A 27,858-nucleotide genomic window follows, 5' to 3' on the forward strand; every position below is an offset into this window, starting at 1 on the left:
TTGTATTCTTTTTGTCCTTAGAGTGTCGTTTTTTACTTGTGATAAACGACGAAATAACAGTATTCCATGGTTAAACTTTAACTGTGTGAATAACTAAGGTATAGCCGGTTAAATTTAACAATATAGTAAGTACGTAGTAACATTTAACCGGTTAAGCTTTATGTAATCGTGGTTAGTCAGATTTGATTGGCTGATTAGACCATAACTAATTAATAAACATCCGCCCTCAAATAAGAGAAGATGAGTTCAACTCACAGTTCGCTCAAAAAAGAAAAAGGTAACCCTTACAGTATATTTAATCTTGTGGATTTTATGTTTGTTTGTTCACTATGCGAAATCCTTGAATAGATGAGTAAGACGCGAAGAATTATAACTTTAAGCTCGTATATCATAAGGAGATAAATATTTGTCTTTTTTGCAGTAAAACTACATAAACACAATGGATTGCACACAATATTAACCAGTGCCAGAAATTAGCAATACCAATAATTATACTTTTTTTCCCTAAATAAAATTTGCTTTCTTTTAATCTATTCGAAACTTTTGAAATATGTGCTCGTAAAAAAATGTATTAAAAAAACAAAGACAAAAAGGTTCACAACATAACGGAAATACAACAAAATATATAAGACGTGAGAGTGGATTTGTAAAAAAAAAAAAATCACTAATTAATCAACCCTTGTACGATCATGTTCATGTGGTGATTAGACGTAGCAAACACAAAACATTAGTCTTCTAATAAATCAAGAGAAAGGGAGATCAATTTTTGTTAAATCAATAAAAATGTGAACAAGAAAATGCGCAATTCGATTTTTTCGCTAATAAATGAATAGTTAAAATAATAAAATTTTAGCATGGCTTGTTGATGGAGCACGGGAGGGTGCCGGAATAGCGGGTGAGTCTGGTGACGTATGTGCCGGGCTTGTTCTTGAGCAGCCGCAACTTTGACTTCCGTCTCTTCGAAAGGTGTTTCCCCGACTGAATGAAGAACGCTCCGTTCATGAAAAGATCGTCCTCCGATCTCCATTGCCAATTCATCCAATCGGTCTCTAGGGCATAGTCTCTCTTTGTCACCTTCATTGTACCAAAATATTATTGATAAGTAAACACTACAACAAAGCGAACTTTTAGGCTCGGAACAACATAGTCGCGACTTTATTTGATTGACAAATCTAAACCCGTGCTATAAATACATGTGCCATTAGTAATCCCGCATATCAAATGGACAAAAGTACTATTAAGAATTGTTTTATAAAGTCATGAATGCTGACAATTGATTTTGAGATGAAACTATTCGATACTTAACATGTGTTCCTTGTCTTACTTACCGATAAAATAATGAAAAAAAAAACTATATAAAATAGCCGAATAGCTGTCCTCAATTGAAATTATAGTCCAAACCTTCATGGAATATTAAAGATATAGTCCAACTCATGTCTATGTCTCTCATAATATTGTATTAGTTTGAGTTATTTTCTTAATTATTAGATAGTTAGATTATAATCTTAACAAAAAATTAGGTAACTAGCCAACTAAAACGTTTGGGATTGTTATATAACCAACGTTTCGTAAATCTTAGGTAAATAGCCATAAAGATGATGTGACATTCCTAGTTTGCCCTTTCATTGAAATGAAAAGGTGATGTATTCACGTCAATTTACAGGTGTAAATACATAGACGTGGTTATTTACCTAAGATTTACGAAACGTTGGCTATATAGCAATGTGAAACTGTAAATATGACTGTATGACCTAATGGACCCTAATTTTAGGGATTTAAAGTGGCCACATGCTTAACTCTCCATAAAATAAGTTCACAATATTTAAAAAATTTAATTATTCGATTTTATTGGCGACACGGGCAGTTCAAGATAAACGTGTACCTGTTTAGCGAAGAGGTTGGGGGGAGCGATGAAGCGGTTGCCCTGGCTGATGATGGTCGGGTGTTGGCTGCCGCCAATGGCGTACATGAGCCAATGGGTGTAGTCATTGTTGACGACGTGGAAGAAGCCCCATCTGCACCGCGGCATCCTCTGCACCAATCCTTGCCCGAAGTGATTGAACGCCACCGTCACCTGCATCACCTTGTCCCCCTCGTAGCTATCGCTCGCCCCAAACAACATCACCTATTTTATATTCACGCACCGACAAAAACAAAAACAAAACAAAAATTAAACGTATTAATCGACGCTATTATCTTCGTATATGTATCAAACTTATATGACTTGATTAAAATCATTCTGAAATAATCCTTAGTAAAAATTTTACTCTTTTTATATGATCATTTTGAAATGATTTTCTTTCTTGAATTTTAGTGGGGCCACATTGATTCCGGTTACCTTTTGATATGATCATTTTGAAATAATTTTCTTTCTTGAATTTTAGTGGGGCCATATTGATTCCGGACCCAATAAAAATAAGTGGAAATTACCGAGCTACCCTATTTAAAAAATATTTTCGGAGAATATGTTACTCCACATAATATATCATTTTTTACAGTTTTTTTTTCTTTACTTTTTACAACTTTATTTGATTTACTGTTTTTTTTTACCTCATTTTAAATAACGAAAAAATCATCTGAAAATAAAAATATAAGATAGGTCATATCACAAAATCTAGTAAAACTGGTCACACTAATCTCTTTGCTGATGCTATCTTTACCCACATATACTATTTTTTTTATCATTAATTACCTCGTTGTGGCGAGTGAAGTGAGAGTTGGAGATGGTAATGGCAGTAGACCCCATAATAGCATCAACAAGGCCATCGTGACAATTAGACATGGACACGTGGTCGATCCACACCTTGGAGGAGCCGAATATCGAAATCCCGTCGCCGTCGCTCCTCGTCCTGAACCCGACGTGGTCCACGGCGTCCCTGATGTTCCCTCCCCCGCTGGCCGAGACGTCGTGGATGTGAAGGTTGTGAATGATCACATTCCTCACGAACTGTATCGTGATCCCGGCCCCGTAGGCGATCCTGACGTTGGCCCCGCGGCCGTCGATGGTCTTGTCGCTCGTCACTATGAGCTCCTCGGAGAGTCGGATGATCATGCTCCGCGAGAACACGATCCACAGCGGCTCGGGCTGGATCACCGCGTGGCGGAGGGTCCCGGGCTTGGGGCTCACGAGGTCCACGTCCGAGGAGTCCGTCACGACGTAGTAGCGCCCGAATTTGCCGCCGTGGGTCCCGCGAGCGAAGCCCCGGGCGCAGTCGGCGAGCTTTTTTCGGTCCGAGGCCCAGTTCGGGTCGCAGCGCCAGCAACGGTCGATGGGGTTCGTCGCCATGCACGGGCCGTGCTTGCTTCCCATCAGGTTTCGTCTCGATGACGTGGCGTTCGCTAGCGACCTGCGTGGCGGGCAAATTTTTAAATTTAAAAAAAAAAAAAAAAAATCAATCTAGGGTGGTGAATTGAAAAAAGAAAAATTTCACGGCAATGTTTTAGATATGTTTAAAATTTTAGTCACATTTGATTTGATTGATGACGTGACCTTATTAATCATATAGATATACGTTATATGTACCATGAGTAATTTACTGTAAAATAGGGTGGTGAATTGAAAAAGAAAAAATTAACGGCAATGTTTTAGATATGTTTAAAATTTTAGTCATATTTTATTTGATTGATGACGTGACCTTATTAATCAGATAGATATACGTTATGTACCATGAGTAATTTACTGGAAAATAAATGAAACATTAGCTAATTTTTTAAAATTATTTTGTAATTGACTAGATAGTTGTTATTGACCTGTTTGTGATTGCAGTGAGAAAGATAGAATTGTTTGTGTTTTTTTTTTCTTCTTCTAAATATTGGGATCTAATGATTGAATTCGGATTCTCTTTCTTGTTTTTTTTTTTTTTGTGGGTATATTAGATTAAATTATGGCATGTTATCATTTATCATGTTTTTAAACGAAAAAAAAATGAGATATTGTAGTGACTAAATGGTGGTCACGTCACGTATCATAATAATTAAATTTAAATCGAAGAAACCATAGAAGGAGACATAGTACGTAGCTCGTTCTTTGAAAGAAAAAAAATCTGAGATAGATAATTATATATTGTTTATTTTTAATTTGATATTAAGTGTTAAAAGAAAAAACTTGAGGGGAAGAAGCATGCATGCATGCATGCAAAAGAGCTGTACGTCTTTTTTTTTTGCCTTCTCATTTAGTTCTCAACCGGAAGATATATGATTAGGTTTAATTGGCTCGTTAGAACAACTAATGTACATTTTACGGTACATTAATTGAGATATTGTAATATTTTCTGCTCATATCATTTCATTAAATTATATTAATCTAGAAATTGCGTGTGGTTATGATTGGATCCTTAAGGAAATTATTAGGATATCTTTCTACATATTAAAAAAAAAAGAGAAAAAAAAGAAGCAACAATTAAATCTGTGCAATTTGTATATAATGGGATTGGACTCACTCCTCCACATCTGCGTTCAACTGATCGGTGACTTCAAGAGGATTTACGGTATAAGCATCAAGAGCATCTTTCTGGGCTTTCTCAGCTCTGCTCTTCCAATATTCATCCAACTCACCAATGTGAGCTTTAACCAAAACAACCCCACAAGTCAAGAAGAGGAACAACACAGCTGATTTCGCCTCAACCTTCATTTTTCTTTTTTCTTTTTTTTTTTATATATAATTAATTAGCTTCCTCTCTCGTCAATGAGAAAGCTTTTGGGGTAAAAATATGGCTTAAAGGCTATAAGGTCTAGGTTTGAAAATCAAGCGACGAGAGAGAGAGAGAGAGACCTAGCCAAGCCCAATGAAACCCCCTAGAATTGGCAAAGAGGATACTTTTAGGCATGAATTAAAAAGAATCCTAAATCTTGGGAGAGTAACGATTGTATAAATAAAGACGAATGTGTTATTTACGATGTGAATAAGTTAGGCGTAGTATCTGGTTACAAAATTTATTGGGGTTGGAGATATATAAGGCGTGTAATGTGTTTAACCATGCCTTGTGTAATAGAGTAAAACAAAATAACTTGTGGTTTTAGTTTTTATTTATTTATTATTATTTCTAAAGCTTCTATGTTTAGAAAATATGAGCCCAAACATGTTGTATAACATGTCAAATTTGCTGTTCATTCAAACAGGCCATCCAAGAAACTAAAAGAGCAGTTAACTTCCATTGACGTTCTTTCATACCTTTCCGTAACCAAAGATCCCATATCAAAAAAGTTTACAAATAATAATATAGACCAAAGATTTATTACATATGTAATCCCTATACTCTAATAATGACTGTAAACAAGCTTTTCATAGCCTTTGGAGCTCCCAAACTTACCCGCTCGCGTTATTTATTCTTTTTAATACAAACATATAACCGCGAAACTAAGCTTCCTTCTTCGAACCTCGTGGAAAACAAATATTTATATATACAAACGACGAGAAGTTTTATATTTTATATATACTTAGGATGATGCTTCCCAGACCTTGTAGTCTCTTCCCTCTAAAGCTCGAGTCCATTTTCGAGGCCCGCTCGGTTCGTAATGTCCCGGCCCGATCTTCACGGCGACTTTTCCATCGATGATCGCTGCGTAGACGTCTCTCTCTGCCTTGGTAATTTGAACCTGGTGATTCACAGTGTCGTCGTCAGAGAAAGGTAGTAATCAAATGAAACGAGCTTGGGTGATCACAGTATATATGTATTGCCTCCTCAAAATTATAGATGCTTTCTTACTCTGCTACGACAGTTGAGTTTGTTTCGGTTTCTAAGAGCGATCAGAGCTTTGATCTCGGCTCGGCAGTGAGAGAAAATGTGGTCGTAAAACACTGATGGCGTTCCTGGATGGGTCAGAATGTAGGCATATCCTTGCATTTCTTTTCCGCCCGGAAACCTCCAATGACCCTTCAAAAAGAGCAATTTTTACCAAGGATTAATAAATAGGAATGCCCACGGAAATTTTATAACACACCTATTTTCGTTAAATTCGTCAGTTTTTCCAAGGATTTTCGCCAATTTTTCATGTAAATTTTTAAACGATAATGTGTCTGTGCGTGGGTATATATAAAAGACCTTGATACCTAAGTGCATATGATGCGTTGCAAAAAAAATATAAATGAAAAACTGAAATTTTCCAGAAAGTTGCCTGATTTTTGTTGGAGTAATTTTCCGGCGGAATTTGGACAAAGAAAGCAACTAAACAGCATCACTCGCTTCTGCCCGTCGATATCTACCGAACGAATAATCGGACGAATTTCAGGGATTTTTTAATACTTGGTTTCAAAATTAAATTTAGTTGCAGGTTCTGAATTACAATTTCATGTTTTATCTAATAAACACGGAAAAGAGCAATAAATTAAGAGGAAAAAAAAAATCCAAATTTGAAAGCAGTTTCTAAACCTGAGTGGAGCCAGTGTCGTGATTCTCGATAAAGGTAATGGCGCGAGACGGCCACCATCCGAGTACCCCGGGCGGCTTCCCGGTCTGATCCGATAACCGCCAATACTCGCATTTTTCCAGCGCCTATTACACAGTGAAGATAGTGTAATTATCAAAAATGAACATACTCACATTGAAAGCGATGTTCCGTGGCTATATATACACTAATTGATATGCTTACTGCATGAAGAATCCCTTTTGTCGTCACATCAAAGGCGCCAGCTGTCCCATCTGCAGCGTTGATCCAGTCGACGATTCTCTGCCTATGCGCGTCTTGATTGTGGTCCATATTTCCGTACGTGTAGCTGAGTGAATCCCAGTACTCGCCAACAGCAAAGTAAGGCTCGCTAGCTTCTAAGTAGTCCTTGACATAGCCGCCCCAAAACCCTCTCACGAAATCAAGTCTCCATCCATCATAGCCGATCTCTTTCCTGCGGGTATCACAGTCAACCCGATACTGAAGTTAGATTGCAAAGAGAAAAAGCACAAGCAAAAGAGCTCTGAAAAGACGGAAACTCTTTTATCTCGTAAGCTCATCATAACGGGAACTATAAACACTTATATTCTAACAAATAGAACTGCTTCTAAGGGAAGAAAAGAAACGTGAATGAGAAGCACACACTAACCTGAGGATTCGCTCACATTTAGCTTTGGCCAGCCATTTTTTATAAGTAATACGAAACTCGTGTTCTCAATCAAGTTGAATAGTGACTGTAAATACTGGATTCAAATAATGTAGGTGAGTCTAATACCTTAGATAGCGCAACCATTCTTTAATATCCTTCCTCACAAAATCTTGTGAGTGATCAATGTTCGGAGCAGCATGAAAATTATCTCCGCTACTCTTATTGCCACGACCCTGATACAAGAGACGACCAACAATTGAGTTATAAGGGTGCTAGTTTCTCGCTGAAAAATTTGATGTAGGGTGATATTTTTATAAAGCCGTATAGTTCCAAGCAACTGTGAATCAGCGAACGATTTACCTGAAAATGAGGGTCATCGGCCACGACTGCTCGATCGTCCCAATTCAGGCGCCCGCCGAATAAGTTCCAAACACCATTTTGATTCTGATAGTGAGCACATCGATGATTTAGGACAACATCTCCGAGAACTTTGATACCGACTGCGTGGAATTTCTTCACAACATCCTTAAGCTCCTCGATACTCCCGTATCTGATATTGTAGGAAAATACGACAGCCCAATCACTATTTAAAAATTGGAACAAAAACCAATGTAGCAACCTAATCATTCGACAGATGAAAACGAGTTTCCAATCTTGAAATGTACATTTGAGAAAACAGGATACGAAAAAGTTGCGCCGATAGAAATCAGGGGTATACCTGGAGTTGAGGTTATACAAGTCTTTGGGCATATATCCTTCAGGTGACACAGATTCCGTGGGAGGTGGTAGCCAAATCACAGTCAAACCGAACGAAGATAATTCTTCGGCCTTTTCTTTGAGTTCCATGTACCACTTTCCGGACTTGTGAGATTCCCAATTGAATCCTTGACACAGTATTTCAAACCCTGTCCCGGTCCCCGGGAAAGTTACTAGAGGAGGCTTCAATTCCTCAACCTTTGTAGCCTTTTCCTTCGGAAGTATTGAGATTGAGCTTCTAAACATACTGTATGCTTCAGCGGCCAGCTTTTCGATTTCTTTGAGCAGGCTTGCTTGTGCCCCTTTGTTTTTTTTTGTCCAGGTTTTCTCGGAGGAAACTCCACTCATCAAGTTCCTCATTTCGCCAAGTATGTCATTGCCGAGTTCGGGGGCAGTGCTAGACTCTTTTCCGGCGGATTGATCGGGTGTCTCTGCCGCTACAGGCTGATCCTGCTTGGGAAGGGAACGAGAGACACTTGAGACGGGAAGTGGGATATAGAAGTCATTTCCCTTACAATTTAACCACGGGTTTTCGTTTTGCTTGATAACAAAAAGAAACCCCTCATATCCATCTTCTAAAGAAAAAGTTCCAAAAGATCCACTCCCTTCTTCTTTTACCTGGACAAAGGTTTCCATGTAGAGTGAATTAGATCATGAAACAAATCTAGGTTGGACAGCTTTTCAACTAACGAGAATTATCGTGTAACCATAAGAAATTACAGCATCAAGGAGATCCATATATAAATAAATAAATAAAAACTTGCAAAAAAAGCGCTAAGATTATACTTGTGCCCTGGAAGTTACAAGGTTTTTCATTACAGCAAGACAAATTTGAAGATCTACTACAAATATGCATTCCTCACGACACAATAATTACGAACCTAAATATTTTACAGCATAAATAGCTTGATAACCAATGACAATCCATGGCAAGGAATATTAAGCCCAAATGGAGGTTAGTTTTTTTATTTTAACGGACATCATTAGTATTAGACAAAACCACCATATAAGCTCGACCGTTCAGCAGAAGAAGCATTTGTACCTTTAGATGCGTTCTCAACGCCTTGCCTCTGAACGGAACAGTATTAGGTGGCAATGGAGATACTGGAATTTCCCATTTTCTAGCTTCATCTCTACAAACCCCCCAGTGAATAATAACATCTCCGAGCATATCTGTTTCCATGGAAACATGGCTTTGTCCTGTATCAGAGCACTTCCTGACGGAAACAGTTGTGTGGTTAATAGCATCCACTCCTTTAGCAATGGCCAATTCCTCGTAGAACCCTAGCGGCGCGTTTTCTTGGCCATTTCCCCCAAATATAGAGCCGGTATCTTCATCTTTAGAACACGATGCTTTTGATTTAAATAACATGTTCGAGAGTGATCCCAAATTACCTGGAATTAACGCAAGACCGGGAAACTGTCATCAAGAACCAATTTAAAATCTAAATATGGAGAAATGAACTATTAGTGTATGGAGTTGAATCAAGACCATCAAATTTCCACAACCTGTCCAGCTAGAGAAGCCCTTTTTCGACACAACTCCATTGCCATCACCATGTAGATAATTTACAAGAGGCACCTTGAAATCTCTGCCTTTGTGCTGATACCACGCTCCCGTTGATTCGTCCTGTACCCAATACCAAAGTAAATAAATATAATGATAAGAGAAGAGAAGGGAAACAAAATACAATTCACGTCAATTTTGAGTCTTCCTCAGAACCTTTAGGACGAAATTTATGGCTGCAATTTGGCTCTTGGGATCAAAATCAATCTCGACTACTTGAAATTTACTGTCTTTCGGAGATGAAGACGGCTTCTTCAGAGGTGTCTCGATAGCATAGTCCTACACACCACCAAAAAAAAAAAAACTAAACATAACCCGGGAGAAAAAAATGCAATTCGTGTATAAATGCAATACAATATTTGGAAAAAAAAAAAAAAAAATACAATGAAATAAGACCTTGATATGTATCGATTTAGGGGGTATCATATGTTTGGGAGGTTGATCCCATTCTCTGTTGTAAGAAAAAAAAAAGTTAAAAATAAACAGAAGATCCATTAGATTATAATTACCATAATTCATACCAATCTGAAAACAGTTAATCAAACTATAGTTTAGTATCAAACATAACTTGCTAAAAGCAAGCAAATCAAATCAAGACTTACTTATCAACATCGTTGATGTAAGAAACTCCCCAGTGAAGAGTCCAAATTCCAGGAAGATCACATCCAACACTGAACTTCCAGCTCTGCCCATCCTTTCTTTGGTCCAGTTTGATGAAGATCTTTCCCTCGATCTACATTTCACGCCGATAAAAAAAAAATTTAAAAATTAAAAACGAATTTATCAAATACAGATAAATAGTTATATAATTATGTTAAAAAGCAGCTTTTTTGTTATTTTTCATTTGAATGGTGAACCTTATGATTTACATATCAGGCATCGAAAAATTCAGTATCGTAATCGACATAATACACGACGAAACAATCAACCAAACCAGCAATTCATACTCTAAAACATAAATCAAGATTTGAATTCGTCAATCAAACTCGGAAAATACTTCATTTCCTTTTTCCAAAAAAACTTCCGATCGGATCAAACAGATTTCTCAAAAACAAAAATGAGCACGAATAAAACCCAAAAAATCCAGAAACAAATAAGAAAAACGAACCATGGAAGTCTGAATCAGCTCGAATGTTTTGTTGAAAACGACATCGGAGGGCTCGACAGCGACAGGCGACTCGGCCGGAGAAGAAAAAGCCCTAATTCCGATAGAGAGAGGCCTCAGAGGAGGCTTGAAGTCGCAGAAGAAGCTCCGGCACTGGAATCCGAGGTTCCTCGGCCGACGGTGCAGCGAACACACCCTGATTTGCCTCGATCCATGGCTGGGCTTCGATGTCCATCTCCGACAATGGTGAATCAGAGGCTCTACGCTAAGCGTCGACATGTTCCGATCAGAGCTCTCAGATCATGTGCACATGAAGAAGAAGAAGAAGAAGAAGAAGTGTGTTCTTGTGTCAGAGAACTCGGTTTCGCTTTTTTACGATTTATTATTGTATTTATTTTCCGTGTCAAAATATAAAGATGTATATCTGAAAAGTGCTCTTCTTCTGTTATACGTTCTCCTAAAAACATGCTTATGTGGATAAATATATAAGATGACGTGCCAGATAAATAGTCCGAGTCATCAATTTTTATTTTTATTTTTTAACTTTTTTTTTATTATTATTATTTTCACTCTTTTTGCGCTATTGAAGAAGTCGTCCACCGCTCCAACAACGATTATGTAGCTGGTTGTAAAAAAATCGTAACACGTCTAATACAATATTATTTTTTTTAAATTAATTTTGTTTTTTTTTTAGAAAATGGCGGCAAAACTACATAAAGTTTTTCTCTGGATACACTTAAATACTCAATCTTTTTTTTCGACGGGTAAAATACCCAATGTCAAAGTTTGGTATCGCCGTTACTACCCAATTAAAAAGAAGGGCCTAGATTTAACGGCTGAACAAAATATGTTTTCTTTTTTTTTTGAACAAAATAAATATATTTTCCCGAAATAAAGAAATATGTTTTCACGAATAAAATACAAATAAGTGGGAAATCCCTAAATCAAATTTTCACGAAACCTTTTACTCTCAGCAGTGATGGACGAAAGTGGGGGGAACGAAGATTTTGAGCTCGCGGAGGAAGAGTACGACGACCAAGGAGAGCATGAAGCTGACTTCCAAAACACGACTCACCCACAACAATGGTGGTCGTCAGTGAACGAGGTTTGTAATGACGTCGATGGTGGCGATGAAGACTCTGATGGGTTAGGGAATGAGAGCGAGTTGGATAGTCTCTGCAGCGACGAAGACGAGCGAGTTGAGAAGGTGCGTAGATCATAATACAATCCACGCTCAAATGTAGAGGATTTCAAATTCAGTCTGGGTATGTCATTTCCAACTATGGGTCATTTTAGGCATATTCTGACAGAGATTTTCATTAAGGAAGATAGAGATTTCAAGTACGTATTTAATGATAGTACAAGAATAAGTGCTCGATGTAGAGGCAAAGGGTGCAAATGGGTTGTTTATGCTAGGGTTAACAATGCTGATAAGAAGACAGTGAGGATTAACACTCTCGTAGATAATCATGATTGTGGCATTGTGTTTGATAATAAGCGTGTCACAAGCCCTTGGTTAGCAAGGCATTTTATGGAGCAGTTTCGTCTGAATCCAAACATGGACTACCAAAGCTTCAAAGAAATGGCTTGTGCACAAAAATTCAGCAATGTGTCGAAGACCATGTTTTACAGGGCCAAGAAAAAGGCAAGAGAGGCGCTTGAGGGTTCGGTGAAGGATCAATATTCCATTTTAGAGGACTACTGCAACCAGCTCACATCAACTAACCCAGGTATGATCTATATGCTTAAATTGTACAAGCTTTTGATTACTTTGTATATAAACAGATTTTGATGAGACTCTTATATGCACAGGAACCACTGCAATGTTGAAGACGACTCTTGAGCACGGGAAGAGAGTATTTGAAAGGATATATGTTTGCTTCAAAGCCTGCAAGGAAGGGTTCAACAAAGGCTGTAGACCACTGCTCGGTTTTGATGGATGCTTTCTAAAAGGATATTGTAAAGGTATGCTTTTGGCTGCTATTGGAATAGATCCCAATAATTCTCAATATCCTGTAGCGTTTGCAGTGGTAGAGAAAGAAAACACCGAGACATGGACATGGTTTATGAGGCTTCTACACGAGGACTTGGAAATTCAAAATCCAAGTAGGTTCACTGTCATGAGTGATAGGCAGAAAGGTTTGGAGAAGGCCGTAGCTGAGATATTCCCGGGAGCTGAAGTAAGGTTTTGTGTCCGGCATTTGCACGCAAATTTCAAAAAGGAGCATAGCGGATTGTTGCTGAAACAAATGTTATGGGATTGTGCACGAGCAACAACTAGGGCTGAGTTTAGTCACAATATGAGTAAACTAAAAGAAGAGGATGAGAAGGCACACCTATGGCTTGAAAAGAAAAATCCTAGGGAGTGGAGCAAATCACATTTCCGAACCACAGTGAAATGTGATATGCTCTTGAATAATTTATGTGAAAGTTTCAACTCGGCCATAATGCCTGCAAGAGACAGGCCAATAGTGACACTCCTTGAGAAGATACGGTTCTGGTTGATGTGTCGTTTTGCAACAAAACGGCGTGAAGTTGAGAAGTGGGTGCAGCCAGTGGGTAAGCGAGTATTGGCGCTCATTGAGAAACACAAGCATGTGGCAAAGCACTGTCAATCCACACTAGCAGGTAAAATAAGATAATAAAAAATGATATGCCTTTAATCTCTAATTTCTGTTATGCTATGCTAATTATTGTTATGCTAGGTAATGCCAAGTTCCAAGTTACATTTTATGGCGCCGAGTCATTTGTAGTTGACTTAAGAGCCAAGGAATGCACTTGCCGTGGCTTTCAATTAACTGGCATTCCTTGCCCTCATGCCTTGTCATGCATTTGGTCATCGGGACTCGATGTGTTTGACTACGTCGACGAATGGTACAAGAAAGAGGCCTACGTTGCAGCATACCAGGGGATAATCGAGCCAATGATAAGTCCAGACAAATGGCCACAACCAGGGCTTAATCCAATACATCCACCTCCAGATATAGCTTTGCCAGGAAGACCAAAGAAGAAGAGGAACAGGTCCAATGACGAACCAGCGCCTGGATTTGGCCCTCACCCAATGCATGGTAAGAAACAGTCGAGGAGGGGACAAGTGAATCACTGCGGGAATTGTGGAGAAGCAGGACATTCAAGGCTCACATGTACTAAAACCGCTGCGATTAAGGTTTGTTTTATTCAAATTCAAGGCTCAAATTCTAATCCTGTGTGATTTATTCAAATTCAAGTCCCATTTCTTTGTTTATGTGACATGCTCTCACAAGTGACTTATTGTATGTGAAACTCTACAGCCCAAACCAAATAAGAGAGGGAGACCTAAGAAGGATAACCCAGCCCCGGAGACAATTAAAAGAAATGAACGACGACAGAGACAAAATGTCAGAGCTTGAAGGAATTCTGTAGGCTTTTTGGTCTTTTTTTGTTGGAAAATACTGTGAATGTGAATGAAGGAATTCTGTAGGCTGTTTGGTCTTTTTTTGTTGGAAAATACTGTGAATGTGAATGAAGGAATTCTGTAGGCTTTTTGGTCTTTTTTTGTTGGAAAATACTGTGAATATGAATGAAGGAATTCTGTAGGGTGTTTGGTCTTTTTTTGTTGGAAATCCTGTGAATATGAATGCAGGAATTGTGCATACTTATTTTGGTCTTTTTTTGTTGGAAATCCTGTGAATATGAATGCAGGAATTGTGCATACTTATTTTGGTCTTTTTTTGTTGGAAATCCTGTCAATATGAATGCAGGAATTGTGCATACTTATTTTGGTCTTTTTTTGTTGGAAATCCTGTCAATATGAATGCAGGAATTGTGCATACTTATTTTGGTCTTTTTTTGTTGGAAATCCTGTCAATATGAATCCTGTAAAGAAATTGTGATGTTGAATCAAAAGTCCTAAATGTAGGCAATTTTTGTATCCAAATTCTCATGTTCAATCAAAAGAAGAACTTCTTAACCTCAGATTATAGAGAATCTTTTTCTCGGTTTTATTTGCAGACATGTGTATGAATTTTGTATCCATATTATGCACACAAAATACTCAAAATACCATAACACATACTAATTTCCATTTAGAAGATTTCATCAGAGTCACAAACTGAAATATACCAGTAATGCTCCATTACAACACAAACTCAATAACAACTTTCAATACTTCCCCACAACACAAACAACATTCCACATTCCAAACACTGCACCCCTACTCAAACAACATTCAGCTTCAAAACACACACACAGACATCAGATTTCAAAATATTACAACCATAGCTACAATTATCAGAACACACACAAACAGGGCTACTTGCAGCTTCAAAACCCGAACACGAAGTGCGCCGATATCAGATTCCAGTTTATTCTTCCTCTTGATCAGACCTGGGATTATTTGTTTGGCTCTCTCGCATATTTCCGGGTCTTTCCAACGAAAGAAGTTACAGCCACCCTCGCTCTGAGACAAGAGAACAAACACAGATTTTTTTTTCTTTCAAAAGCTACACTTACAAGGATTCACGAGTCACTTAGGTCCTTACCTTCTTCTTGATGCACGTGTAGAACCTCCTCCCAGGATTCGCACTGGTCCACGACGACAGCTCAACAACCGGCACACCACAATCGCACACCCTATCATCGTCCATGACTTCAAATTCGCGAGGAGGACTGAGACTCGGACGAATAACGAGGACGACTTACTTGAAGAAATGGATTTCTTGCGTGAAGACTCGAATTGGGGAAGACTTCTCGATGGATTTGAAAGAAAACAAATTTAGGGTTTATTTGAGGATTTATTTGAAATAATTGTTTTTTTTTAAATATATTAAAGAGAACGCTCATTTTCTCTAGCAAACATACACAAGATGTTGACACGTGGATTTCCGTCCACTCATAACACCGAATGTAGTAACGGCGATACCAAACTTTGACATTGGGTATTTTACCCGTCGAAAAAAAAGATTGAGTATTTAAGTGTATCCAGAGAAAAACTTTAGGTAGTTTTGCCGCCATTTTCTCTTCTTTTTTTTTACCAAAAGAATGCTCATATACGTCTTAATTTTGTAATAATTATTCCAAAATAGTTTCCTGAAGAAAACCATTATATAAAGGTCATATGCTCAACATTGTATCAATTTTTTAAAGTAGACTTATTATGGTAATAATTAGAAAATTAAGCTGATTTATTTTGGACGAAAATACCACTAACCTCATCCCATTACTTTTATATTATTTCACATTCCCTTTTTTTACTCTAATTTTTTTTCTCTTTTGATCTATCTCTCTTTCACTTCTAAGAGTCTGATAGTCACATTCAAAATCAATTTTCTAACTAAAATGTGAATTTTATGATATTCACTGTTTTCTTATGTTTTCGACCGACGTGCTAAAAATTATTGAAGAACACACATTGAAATATTTTGTACATCGGATCTTATCAGATGTTGTAAAAAAAATGATAAAATCTGTTTATATGAAGAAAAAAAAAACAAGTAAAATTAGTTTATGATAAGAGATTTGTAAGTAATAAAGCCACTTTAAACATGTGATTTTGGATCTAGCCTATGTTTGATAATTTTTAGGTATATAGCCAAATAGCTTATGTGTCAATAATTAAGGTCTTATTTGCCCTTATTTATTAATAAATTCGTCACTTTCTCTCTCTTATTTTTTTTAAATAATTTTTTTTTTGCATCAAAACTTCAAAAATTTGTATCTTTCTCGTACGAACTCAAAATTGAGTGATTTCAAATCTTACAAATTCGTGGCGTCAAGATCTTCAAAAATAGATCCATTATGTTTGATGAAAAATTATTTTTAATGCATCATATTTACATTTTCATTTATTTTTTTTTATAATTTCAAAAAATTTCATTTATTTCCATATTTAAGGTAGATTTTTCTACATCTATGGTATTAAACATTATATTTCATCAAACACAATGGATCTATTTTTGAAGATCTCGGCGTCACGAATCCGTAGGATTTGGAATCACTCAATTTCGAGTTCATATGAGATAGATATAGTTTTTTGAAGTTTTTATGTAAAAAAAAGTGTAGAAAAAAAATAGGAGAGAAAAAATGACGAATTTATTAATAAATAAGGGTAAATAAGACTTTAATTATTGCCACGTAATCATGTTGGCTATTTCTCTAAAAGTTGTGAAACATAGGCTAAAAACAAATTTTATAATTTCATTTTGGCTATTTCGCTACAATGCCCTTATGATAATTTATGATTATTAACTGTGCAGAAATTAATAAAAAAAAATTGAAGAAGAAAAATAAGACGGTTACCTATTAATAATAATTAATGATTACTAACTGCGCAAAAACACAGAAACTTGAAAATTCATTGAATTACTAACAGTTATTACTTATTATTATCTGCGCACAGTTGAAGAACAAAAAAATAAAAAACCATAAAAACCCAACTTATTAATAGATATTACCGATTATTAAATAAAAATTTAGAAAAAGCATAAGGATTTTCTATATTTTTTGGGGAATAACAGAAGAATTTATAAGTTTTCAAAAATTGAAGATTAGATCAAAAACTTGAATTTCAATTATTTGTGGAAACCTATCAATTGGTGGAATCTTTAATAACGGAAAAAGACGCTCTATATGAATCACTCAACAAATTATTTTAACTGCAGAGCTTTAACGGAGGAATAAAATTTTAACATTGGATATTTTTCACAAAACTTTTAAAGAATTGGTATTGTAACGATTCGTAAATATTAGATATTTTGCCACCATTTTCTCAATTAAAATTGAGAATTGAAAACTATGTAAATTAAAGCCGTTGTTTCAATTCAAATAATATATCATGGATTAAGTTGACTTGTAGGGCACATTATGGAGTTGAGACTTCAACTAAAAGAAAAAGAAAATATAGGCTAATCATAAAGATCAATCTAATGAATATAAGAAGAAGAAATTTGATGGAAATATAGACCATCCCTGAGAAACGACCTTCATTTCATTAACTTGTCACTATCATAAAAGTAAAACACGTATTTCACCCAAAATAATGTTACATACACAATGGTCCAAGGTAAACTGAAAAGCTATAATACGTAAAGTAAAGACTTAAGAGTTATCTCCAAAGAATATTGAAAGTACAAAAAAGAAGGTATACAAAATTCGTATTCTTTTCTTTATTTATTGGGAAAATATCAACAATATCCTCTCTGTTTAATCGAAATGCGAGATTTAACCCTTCGATTTCTAAAAATATCAGATATATCCCTTCAGTTTAATATAAATGACATATACCTCCCCTAAAAAAATGTTGTATTATAAATATCACCTTTTTCGTTTATTTTTTACAAAAAAAAATTATTTGAACTCCCCAAAATACCCTTAATAGAATAAATATTTATTTACTATTTTATTATTAAAAAATCAAAATATCTCTTTATAAAAAAAAATCATTAACTTTTTATAAAGAAACTTTTAATTTTTTATTTTTTTGTATATAGAATAGAAAATAAAAAATTATTCCATTAATGATATTTTGGGGAGTTCAAATTTTTTTTTTTAGGGGAGGTATATGTCATTTATATTAAACTGAAATGATATGTATGATATTTCTAGAAATCGAATGGATAAATCTCGCATTTCAATTAAACACGAGGGATACTCTTGATATTTTCCCTTATTTATTACCTCTTGTCTTCCTCTTCTTCTTCATCATTTTTCTCGCCATAATTCTCATCTTCACCGACCTTCTTCTCCTTCTGTTAGTTGACTAACCCCACATCGCCTTCTGACTTTTCTCTTGCAAGAGGTTGAGCTTCTTCGTCGCCCGAATCTTCTCCAACTTCCTCTGAGTAAGTGTACCTTTGGAATGAATATTTAAAAGTAATACACATATTGATAAGAACTTTTTGCGTTTTCGATAAAGCGATAAGAATATTAAGATAGAGTACTCGGGAAATCGAAAGGCCCAAAACTTTCTCCATATTTTTTTTTTCTAATTTATATTTGGAGACTGACCTTAGATCGGACCGCATCGTTTCAGCTACTAGCCAACGTTTCAGCTAGCCAAAACTTCTCGCATTTAAAATAAACGAAAATTAATTGAAATTAACCAAAGAAAATTTGTAGCCAAAACTTATCACGTGTAAAATAACGGAAATTAACCCAAGAAAACTTGTCTTACATCATGGATTACGCAGATTTGAATGCCCTTTTCAAATCAACTAATTAAACTATAAAATAAAATAAAATAATTATAGACTATTATAAGTTGACGTATATTTTTTTTTAAAAGGAAAAAGTTGACGTGTATTAAAACGTTGGTACATGATGATGTTAGCCGATTTTAATAGAGGATAATCTAGTTATTTGCTAAATGAATAATAAAGCTACATCATCATGCGGGGGTAAATTTGAAACTTAGGTGAAACGTTGATTAGATTGCAATACAAACGTTTCAAGTGGTTTAGTCTGATTAATTTCTAATTAACAAATTAAATATTCAATGTGTTAAAAGAGCTCAAAGTGGTTGTATTTATACGGAAACAAAGTAATCGTAATCATATTCTCTAAGTCTAAACTCTCAACACCATCCTATATTTTTTGTTTAAATTAATATAGAGATTTGTAACTAACTAGGCCATTTTAAACATGTGATTTTGGATCTAGTCTATGTTTGATAATTTTTAAGGATATAGCCAAATGGCTTATGTGACAATAATTAAGGTCTGATTTGCCCTTATTTATTAATAAATTCGTCACTTTTTCTCTCTTATTTTTTTCAAATAATTTTTTTTGCACCAACTTCAAAAATTCGTATCTTTCTCATACGAACTCGAAATTGAGTGATTTCAAATCCTACAAATTTTTGGCGTCTAGATCTTCAAAAATAGATCCAATGTGTTTGATGAAAAATTATGTTTAATGCATCATATTTACATTTCCATTTTTTTTTTATAATTTCAAAAAAAATTCGTTATTTCCATATTTAAGGTAGATTTTTCTACATCTATGGTATTAAACATTATTTTTCATCAAACACAATGGATCTATTTTTGAAGATCTCGGCGTCACGAATCCGTAGGATTTAGAATCACTCAATTTCGAGTTCATATGAGATAGATATGGTTTTTTGAAGTTTTTATGTAAAAAAAGTGTAGGAAAAAAATAGGAAAGAGAAAATGACGAATTTATTAATAAATAACGGTAAATAAGACTTTAATTATTGACACATAATCATGTTGACTATTTCACTAAAAGTTGTGAAACATAGGCTAAAAACAAATTTCATAGTTTCATTTTGACTATTTCGCTACCAAACATTTGTTTTTGGCAACCAAACTTTTGAATTAAACCGCGACTGAAAACAAATAATTTATAATACATTTTTTTATATGTATTATTAATAGCACTATGTGCATTAATATGTATGTTTATCTTAAGTTTGATATTCAGACGTAATATTGTTTACTAATTCATGTTCTATGACTTCCAAGTCAAAATCAAATGAAAATAAAAGAAATAATTGATCTTATAAATCTGTTTATGCCTTTTTATTATTTCTAATAATTCTTAATACATGATTTACTCCATTTGTTTATTTCACATAGTATTTTAGGTTCCAACAAACCTCAAGGTTATAAGATCCTATCTTCGGATTTAGCTCAACATGATGCAAAACATCACAATCTTAACATGACATGTTTGGACTCTCACATGGTTCTTGCTTATGAATAAATGATAATATTTTCAACCATATCAAATATCAAATTCTCTTAATATCAACACAAATATAATACACATGCTAAAAAAATAAATTCCAACGAGTAGCTAAGTACATTTTTAGTAAACCAAAAAATGCAAATAAAAATCTTATGATTTGAAATATTCTTTCTTGGAGAGTGAAAAAAGTTTTTTTTTTCTTCTCTTAAATTTGAGTAAAATAAATAGGAGTTTTTTTTTTTTTTTTTTTTTTTTTTTTAAGTATGTATCTAATCAAGCGAGAATCTGTTTACATAAAAGTCTAATATTTTAAAGAGAAAATAACACATATATACCTTGTGTTTTAGTGAAATGTTGAGTTTACCATTTGGTTTTCAAAAATATCGAGATCATACCATCTGTTTAACTAAAATGATGAAATTATACCCTAAAATAGACAACAGTGTCACAAATATTCTTTTTATTGACTTTTCATTGACGTTGACTATAATATTTATATGTAAATACCAACTATCTTTATTCATTCGCATCATATATGTAATTTATTTAAAAACTAAAAAATAAACAATAGTCTCTTAATCGTAAAGAACGCAAAAAGCGGCAAAAAGGTAAAAATCGACAGTTGATAGTCATCAAAATTACAAATTCGAACAGAGAACCCATGATTCAGAGTTGCAATTCGAACACAAAATGAAGTCATATCTTGGGAGATATGAATTTTATTATTTCATTTCAATTTAAGGCTATTTTTATTTCAAAATTGGAAATTTGAAAGTTAGGATACTGTTTTGGATTTGATTATGTTTTTCTTATATAAGAGTTAATATCAATGAAAGGGAGATTTGTGACACTATTATCCATTTCAGGGTATAATTTTGTCATTTTAATTAAACAGAAGGTATGATCTCGATATTTTTGAAAACCAAATGTTAAAGTCGACATTTCACTAAAACATATGGTATAAATGTGTTATTTTCCCTATTTTAAAAAGTAGGTACAATAATTTCATAAATAAGTGGTGTGTAGTACACTTGCTAAAGAAAATTAACGAAAATAAATAAATTGTCCTTTCATATAGCTTCAAAGGTGGGCATAATCCAAATCGGGGGTCATTGATTAGTCATCCGACGAACAGTCTTTGCATCAAGACCAAAATGAAAGAACATCCCTGTCTCCACATCATACGTACCAAAGTTGCCATTTAGCCTATCCGGTAAATTAACCCCAAAATAATTCAAGTCGTGGATAAAATATATACAACTCCGCCGACATCCCGTAACCTTCATAGTGTCAACACAAACAGACGAATCGTCGCCCACAAAAATTGTCGTATTCCCAATACTCTTTAACTGGACCCACGTATTCGTCTCGAAATCCATTTTAAAAATCATAAACCGTGTCGTTACGCGAGTTTCATAATCTTCGAAAAACGCAACCGTCCTCTCTACCTGCCAAAGATCCCTACAATTTGACTCAATCAGATATCTCTTGTATTTGCTATTGGCATGAATGCCTGGAACTTCCGTGGCAACCGATTCTTGGTTCGGTTTTCTCGGACCCACGATGTCTAGCATAAACAGAGCACCCTTGTAATATGTAAAATTAAATCGACTGTCGTAACGAACACTGTCATACGGGAATTCATGCTCGATTATTCATGCAATATATATTTTTTAATTCATTATTCCTATTTGAGATCTTTATCAATGAACTTTGGTACCGGCTTGACTGGCCAAAGGTTAAGTTAGACCCATGCTTTGGGCCTTGATGTAAGAGGTTTAAATCCTAAACTAAACCACTTAAATTTGAAAGGAAAAAAAAAATGTTGCTTGAAATATTAAAATTGTAAAAGAGCTATTATAACGTTTTAAGATTTTTAATAAAAATACTAATTTGGGTAACGGGACAATCAAACAAAAATTCTCAACCAATTTTAACCGTATAATGATTACATCGAATACATTGTGGTTACCTCAATTTAAATTATAGTGTAATTGAACTATTTTCTTATTATTTTATAGTTATGCTAAATATTAAACGTAGACAGTTTAAAGTAGTCAGACGACTTGTTCTCCACTCGTGTTTTTAATGGACCACACAATTTCATATATGTGAGAAAGAAAAAAAAAACACTATTTTTACTACAAATACATACTTTAAATAAATGAAAACGGCTACCCGTACCGGTCTCCAAATTAATACCGGCGATTTTCTGTTTACACTATGAAAAAGTTTCTTTGAACAAAAGAGAAAATAAAAGCAGAGAAAGAAAATGAGTGATGCGGCTATCTAATCATTTTTAAGTTTGAATTTGACAGAATAATCCAATTTTTCAAAATTAAAACAAAGTACCCGAATTTTAAAAAATCCCATAAATACCCTTCACCACAGATCCATGTTACCCTAATCAGACACTCAAAATCCTCCCTTGTCCGATTTCTCAACCCACTCCAAATCAGACACTTTTCCGTCAGAGCTTCGTCGTCCCCGAACCCTAGCCCTAAACCCTTAATTCTCCTCCAGATATCCTGCGCCGCCATCGCCGCCACTGCATTCTTCCTCGATCGCTTCCACCTCCGTGTCAGAACACAATCCTCCAAGTTCGAGTGGATTAAAGAATTTGAAAGCAGGATTAAATATTTTGACATTTTGTTGCCTTATTTTTGCAAATGACTAGATGTTAAATATTTTGTTGCATGGACACAATTAAATTTTTTGAAATTATGTACATTGACTGAAATCATGTAACTTATTTTTGTGTATTTTGAAACTGGATTAACAAAATTTGTTGCCTAATTTTGATGATGAAATTAGTTTTGAAACTATTTGGTATATATAAAAAGCGTATTAAAAAAATAGTGTATTAAAATTTTAAATACTTAGATTAATTATTTTAAAATCTTGAAAAAACGGGGATTCAATCAAATATTAAAGATATATTTAGTATTTTTAAACTAGTAAACACGTTTGAAGTTTGAATTGGAAATATAATGTTATGCCTTGGGTTCCAAACCAGTCTCGCCACCAATTCTTCGCACGGTTGGCCGAGTCGACTCAGCTGAAGAATCTCCGGGAAGGAAGAGCGGTCCACGCTCGGATCGTGAAGAGCGCTGTGTCCTCGTGCGAGCGCTTGGGAAACAGCCTCGTTAACCTCTACGCCAAGTGCGGCGATCTGCGCCGAGCCAGGATCGTCTTCCACGGCATCGAGAGAAACGACGTCGTCTCATGGAACTGTCTCATCAGAGCCTCCTCTTCTCAAGAGGCGATGGAGCTTCTAAGGCAGATGAAGAGAGAAAACACACCGCCAAACGCCCACACTTTCTCCGGAGTCATCTCCGCCGCCGTGTTGGGCTGCCCGGACGTCCACGTCATCCGACACGTTCACGCCGCGGTGACGAAGGCCGTTGGATTCGGCGACGTGTTCATCGGAAGTTCGCTGCTCAACCTGTACTGCAAGGCGGGCCTTGTGTTTGATGCGCACAAACTGTTCGACGAAATGCCTGACAGGAATATTGTTTGCTGGGCGACCTTGATTTCTGGGTATGGGAAGGAAAAAATGGCAGATGAGGCTGTGGGGCTTTTCGGGCTGTTGAGGCGAGAGGAAACGGAGTTCGACGGTGAATTCGTGTTCACCGGTGTTCTTAGCGCATTGGCGGTCCCCGGAGTCTTGGCCGCCGGAAGGCAAATCCACTGCCTCGCGGAGAAATTTGGGTTGCTTTTCTTCGTTCCGGTCACGAACGCTATCGTGACGATGTACGGTAAATGTGGGAGCTTAGACGACGCAATCCGGGTCTTCGAGCTCTCGGAAAACAAGAATGCGATAACTTGGTCTGCCATGGTTACCGGCTCGGAGCTGAGCGGAGAGCCTCGAGCCACTCTGAAGCTCTTCTCTCGGATGCACTTTTCGGGGACGACCCTGAACGAGTTTTCCCTAGCTGCAGTGATCAACGCGTGTAGAGAAGAAGGGAAAGAACTCCACGGCTATCTGATCAAGCTCGGGTTCGAGTCCCACGTGTACATCGCAGCGGCGTTGATCGACATGTACGCGAAATCCGGAAGCATCGGCGAGGCTCGGGCCACGTTCGATCGTTCCCCATCATCGCGCGATAACTCTCTCTGGGCCTCGATGATCGGAGGGTACGTGGCGAACGGCGAGAACGAAGCCGCTCTGAGCCTCTTCACCCGAATGCAAACCGAGGGAATCGCTCCCGACGAGCCGACCGTGGCGAGCGTCTTGAAAGCGTGTTCGAGCCTCGCCGCGATGGAGCAAGGGAAGCAGATCCACGGCCGGGCGATCAAGCTCGGGTTCGGGCTCGAGATCCCGATCGGAACCGCGCTCTCGACGATGTACGCCAAGTCGGGAAACCTACGAGACGGCCTCTCGGCCTTCGCACGAATACCCGAAAAGGACCTCGTATCCTACAACGCGATGATATCGGGTCTCTCCCGAAACGGCCGCGGCGAAGAAGCCCTAACCCTCTTCGGGAAAATGTTCTCCGATGGGACCGAACCCGACCACGTCACGTTCTTGAACGTCCTCTCTTCATGCAGCCACGCGGGTCTCGTGGAAAACGCACGCTCTCACTTCGAGTCCATGGGCAGAGAATTCGGATTGGAACCGAAGCTCGAGCACTACGCTTGCATGGTCGACGTGCTGAGCCGGGCCGGGAAGTTTCGAGAAGCAAAAGAGTTCATCGAAACCGCGACCATCGACCACAAGATTCACCTGTGGCGGGTCCTACTCGGAGCTTGTCGGGACCGCCGGAGCTACCGGATCGGTGCGTTCGCGGGAGAGAAGGTGATTGAGCTTGGGTCCCGGGAAGCCACGGATTACGTGATCTTGTCGAGGATCTACGCGTCTCTAGGGAGAAGAGATGACGTGGAACGGGTCATGGGGACGATGAAGGCAACGCGGGTGAGCAAAGAGCCGGGATGTAGCTGGATCGAGTCACAAGGTGGTGGGGTCCACGTGTTTTTCGCTGGCGATGAGTCACACCCTCGGATATCAGAGGTGTACGCTGAGATTTCTAGGCTCAGGAAGAACATGAAAGACCGTAGGTTATCATAAGCCAAAACCTTTGTGAATTTGTAATTCATATTTATCTATAATATACTTTGTGAATTTCTTTTGAAAACAAAAGCATGACAAACATTTAAACTGAAACCGTATTGTTGCGGGTCTGAAGAATCGGATCAGGTGTTTGCTAAAGCGCGTGGCTTGACCGAAACTAGAGTCTCGGCATACAAGCTACCATAAGTGCAACCAGGCCGAGCGGATATCGGAATCGGAAACTTCCTGAGCTCTTTGGTGCCGAGATTGTACGACACCAAATTACCGTCGTGTCCCTGCATCAATAACTCGTCCTCCTTCCAAAACGCTATCGGCATTCTGATCCCTTCCAACAACTCCATGACACAACATACGGACCGACCACCGGCCTCTCCGTCTATCACCCACATCTCGAAAGTACCCGAAAATTTGTTGAAGAAAACCAGCGAGTCGTTCCACGCGAAGAGCTGCGTAACAGGAAACGATCGATGTCGAGGCAGAGGCAGAGCGACGGTGCCGAAGCGCTCGTCGGACACGTCGAACCACACCAGAATGTCGTCTCTGGTGTAGCCGCGCCAATACAAACGGCCATTCAGGTACGTCCCGGGGCGGCACGAGATGTACCAACGCGTGTCGAGTTTGATCTCTCTCCAGCGGCCCGTTCGCAGAGTGTAAACCTCGGCCTTGGTCACCCCACGGGCTCGCTCGTGATCCAACAGCCTCACGAACTTGTAGTCGTCGGTTCTCGGGTCGTGGCCGAAACCCCAGGCGAGGAACAAGTTATCGCGTGGAAGCGTTTTGACGAGCTCGTATTCTTTGAGTGCCGGGTTATAGAAGAAGATTTGCTCCGATAAACATGCTAAACAGTCCACCAAGCATATTATTCCGTTGCAGTGGGAGCTTCTTGGAGAGCGTATGTAATATCTGAAGTGGATTTCTTCTTTCACGGTGGTGCTTGCTATGGAATCGCCGATAGCGATGAGAGACAGAACGTGCTTCTTGTCTTGATCGACGAACGGGTCGTTGCGGGCCCACAATAAGAGCAAAGAAGATGATGGCTTGGTTGCTTGAAGTTGGAGGTGGTCGTTGACAAACTCGTGGCCGGTTATGAGAGACTTCCAAGTATTCCAAGCCTTGCAAACGCTTCTGAATTGGACCAGAGACTTCACCGGCAACTTCAACAGTATTTGTTCCTCCAATTCTCTCGGAAAATCATATCCGCACAATCTCCTCTCCATCTCTTGTATTTTTACTCTGAATCAAGTGTGTGTGTGTGTATATATATATATATATATATATATATTATGTATCGTAACTTTGAATATTAACGAGGAAAGATTCAGAGTTAGAGAGGATTTTACGATGCAAAAGTTGAGCTCAAAGTTTTATATTGATACGGATCACAAAGAAATCGTAATGTAAATCCTATTCAAACAGAAATAAGATTTTTAAAATCCTATTCCGACTTTAAAATTTCAACACATTCCTATATTCTTTTTTTTGGAATGTGTTATAAGGAAACAAACTATTTATATAAAAAGGAAAAAAAAAATAAAAAGAAAAGGGAAACAATGTGTTATTGTGTAAGAAAATACAGTGTTGTATATAAGGGAAAAAGAATCTTAAACGTATTCAGCATGAATGAAATATTCAAAATTAAAATCCTAATCCCACTTTAAAATCTCAACACATACATATATTCTTTTTTGGAATGTGATATAAGAAAACAACGTATGTTTATTATAAATAAATAAAAAAATAAAAAAGGAAAAGAAAAAGAGGAATCATGTTATTATATAAGGAAATACAGCGTTATAATTTTAAGGGGAAAGAAATCCTACAAACATGTTTAATAAAAACCAAAATTTTGAGCCGTCCCTGATGATAATAATTACGAGAGGGAGGGAGCTATTATATGATTATTAGTTTATATACCTTATATATAAACATGAAATAAAAACACTCTTTTACCATAATGGACGTTCACTTTAGTTTGCGTGACCTCTAAAATCAATAATTTATAATAACTAAAACTCATCTAATGTAATTATTAAGTTAAGATAAGCTTCCTAAAGAAGAAGAAGACGAAGAAGAAGAAGAAGAAGAAGAGATCACTTAACTGCATCGTGTGTTTGAATAACTATTTATCAAAACCAGAATATAAGTGTAATGGACGAAACCACAGCCTGCTCAGGCGGGCTATATCTCCCTCAACTAGGGCTGAAACTGTTTCCGTTGGGTTCGGCTCGATTTTGGCTCATTTTATAAATTGGAACCGAATCTTCGGTTTTCAAATTTTTGGACCAATAACTGGATCGAATTTTTCCTAAACCGAAATTCGGTTATCCGAATTTTCGGTTAACCGAATTATGAACCTATATCAAGTTTGAAAACCGAATTTGAAAAGTGGTTATCCAGTTTTGAAGCTGGTTATTCAAAAAATCGGTTATCCGGTATTGTAACTGGTTATCCGGTTCAAGCCAATTTATTTTCTTACAATATTGTACTAATTTAGAAATAAAAAATAAAAAATGATTAATAAGTTTCAAAATTGGTTATCCGGTTTCATAACCGGTTATTCGGTTCAAATCGGTTATCCGGTTTAAAAAATGGTTAAAATAAAAAAAAAAATCGGTTAAATAACTGAAAACCGAATTTCT

At 36.9% G+C, this 27,858-nt stretch overlaps 4 protein-coding genes and 1 pseudogene across 5 annotated transcripts; 2 read left to right on the plus strand and 3 right to left on the minus strand.

Annotated features, from left to right (window-relative positions):
- Nucleotides 1–716: 716 nt before the first annotated feature.
- Nucleotides 717–4,630, minus strand: LOC149403100 (putative pectate lyase P59). The gene is made up of 4 exons (XM_089608629.1): nt 4,440–4,630; nt 2,693–3,347; nt 1,883–2,125; nt 717–1,074 (listed from the first exon to the last, which is right to left on the minus strand). The coding sequence occupies exons 1-4, from the start codon at nt 4,628–4,630 to the stop codon at nt 850–852; spliced, it is 1,314 nt and encodes a 437-aa protein (XP_089464755.1). The 3' UTR covers nt 717–849.
- Nucleotides 4,631–5,137: 507 nt separating this feature from the next.
- On the minus strand, nt 5,138–10,913 carry AMY3 (alpha-amylase-like 3). Of its 2 annotated transcripts, XM_089609963.1 has the most exons (13): nt 10,465–10,913; nt 9,959–10,089; nt 9,753–9,807; nt 9,513–9,635; nt 9,299–9,419; nt 8,832–9,184; nt 7,752–8,407; nt 7,394–7,583; nt 7,160–7,266; nt 6,589–6,838; nt 6,369–6,491; nt 5,706–5,873; nt 5,138–5,595 (listed from the first exon to the last, which is right to left on the minus strand). In XM_089609963.1, the coding sequence occupies exons 1-13, from the start codon at nt 10,738–10,740 to the stop codon at nt 5,437–5,439; spliced, it is 2,712 nt and encodes a 903-aa protein (XP_089466089.1). In that variant the 5' UTR covers nt 10,741–10,913; the 3' UTR covers nt 5,138–5,436. The 2 variants fall into 2 exon arrangements, with proteins under 2 accessions (XP_089466089.1, XP_089466090.1); XM_089609964.1 differs by lacking the exons at nt 5,138–5,595; nt 5,706–5,873 and adding an exon at nt 5,943–6,198.
- A 527-nt stretch (nt 10,914–11,440) lies between these two features.
- On the plus strand, nt 11,441–13,850 carry LOC149403102 (uncharacterized; annotated as a pseudogene).
- Nucleotides 13,851–23,130: 9,280 nt separating this feature from the next.
- On the plus strand, nt 23,131–25,779 carry LOC149403103 (Tetratricopeptide repeat (TPR)-like superfamily protein). Its single transcript, XM_089610027.1, has 2 exons — nt 23,131–25,159; nt 25,335–25,779. Exons 1-2 carry the CDS (start codon nt 23,144–23,146, stop codon nt 25,368–25,370), a joined length of 2,052 nt encoding a protein of 683 aa, XP_089466153.1. The 5' UTR covers nt 23,131–23,143; the 3' UTR covers nt 25,371–25,779.
- On the minus strand, nt 25,377–26,481 carry LOC149403104 (putative F-box protein At3g16210). The gene is made up of 2 exons (XM_089608631.1): nt 25,442–26,481; nt 25,377–25,383 (listed from the first exon to the last, which is right to left on the minus strand). The coding sequence occupies exons 1-2, from the start codon at nt 26,434–26,436 to the stop codon at nt 25,377–25,379; spliced, it is 1,002 nt and encodes a 333-aa protein (XP_089464757.1). The 5' UTR covers nt 26,437–26,481.
- Between the last annotated feature and the right edge of the window lie 1,377 nt (nt 26,482–27,858).

This window comes from Urtica dioica, chromosome 3 (genome assembly GCF_054948205.1).
Source record: "Urtica dioica subsp. dioica isolate 48M chromosome 3, U.dioica_male_clone48M_v1_H2, whole genome shotgun sequence".
Taxonomy (NCBI): Eukaryota; Viridiplantae; Streptophyta; class Magnoliopsida; order Rosales; family Urticaceae; genus Urtica; species Urtica dioica.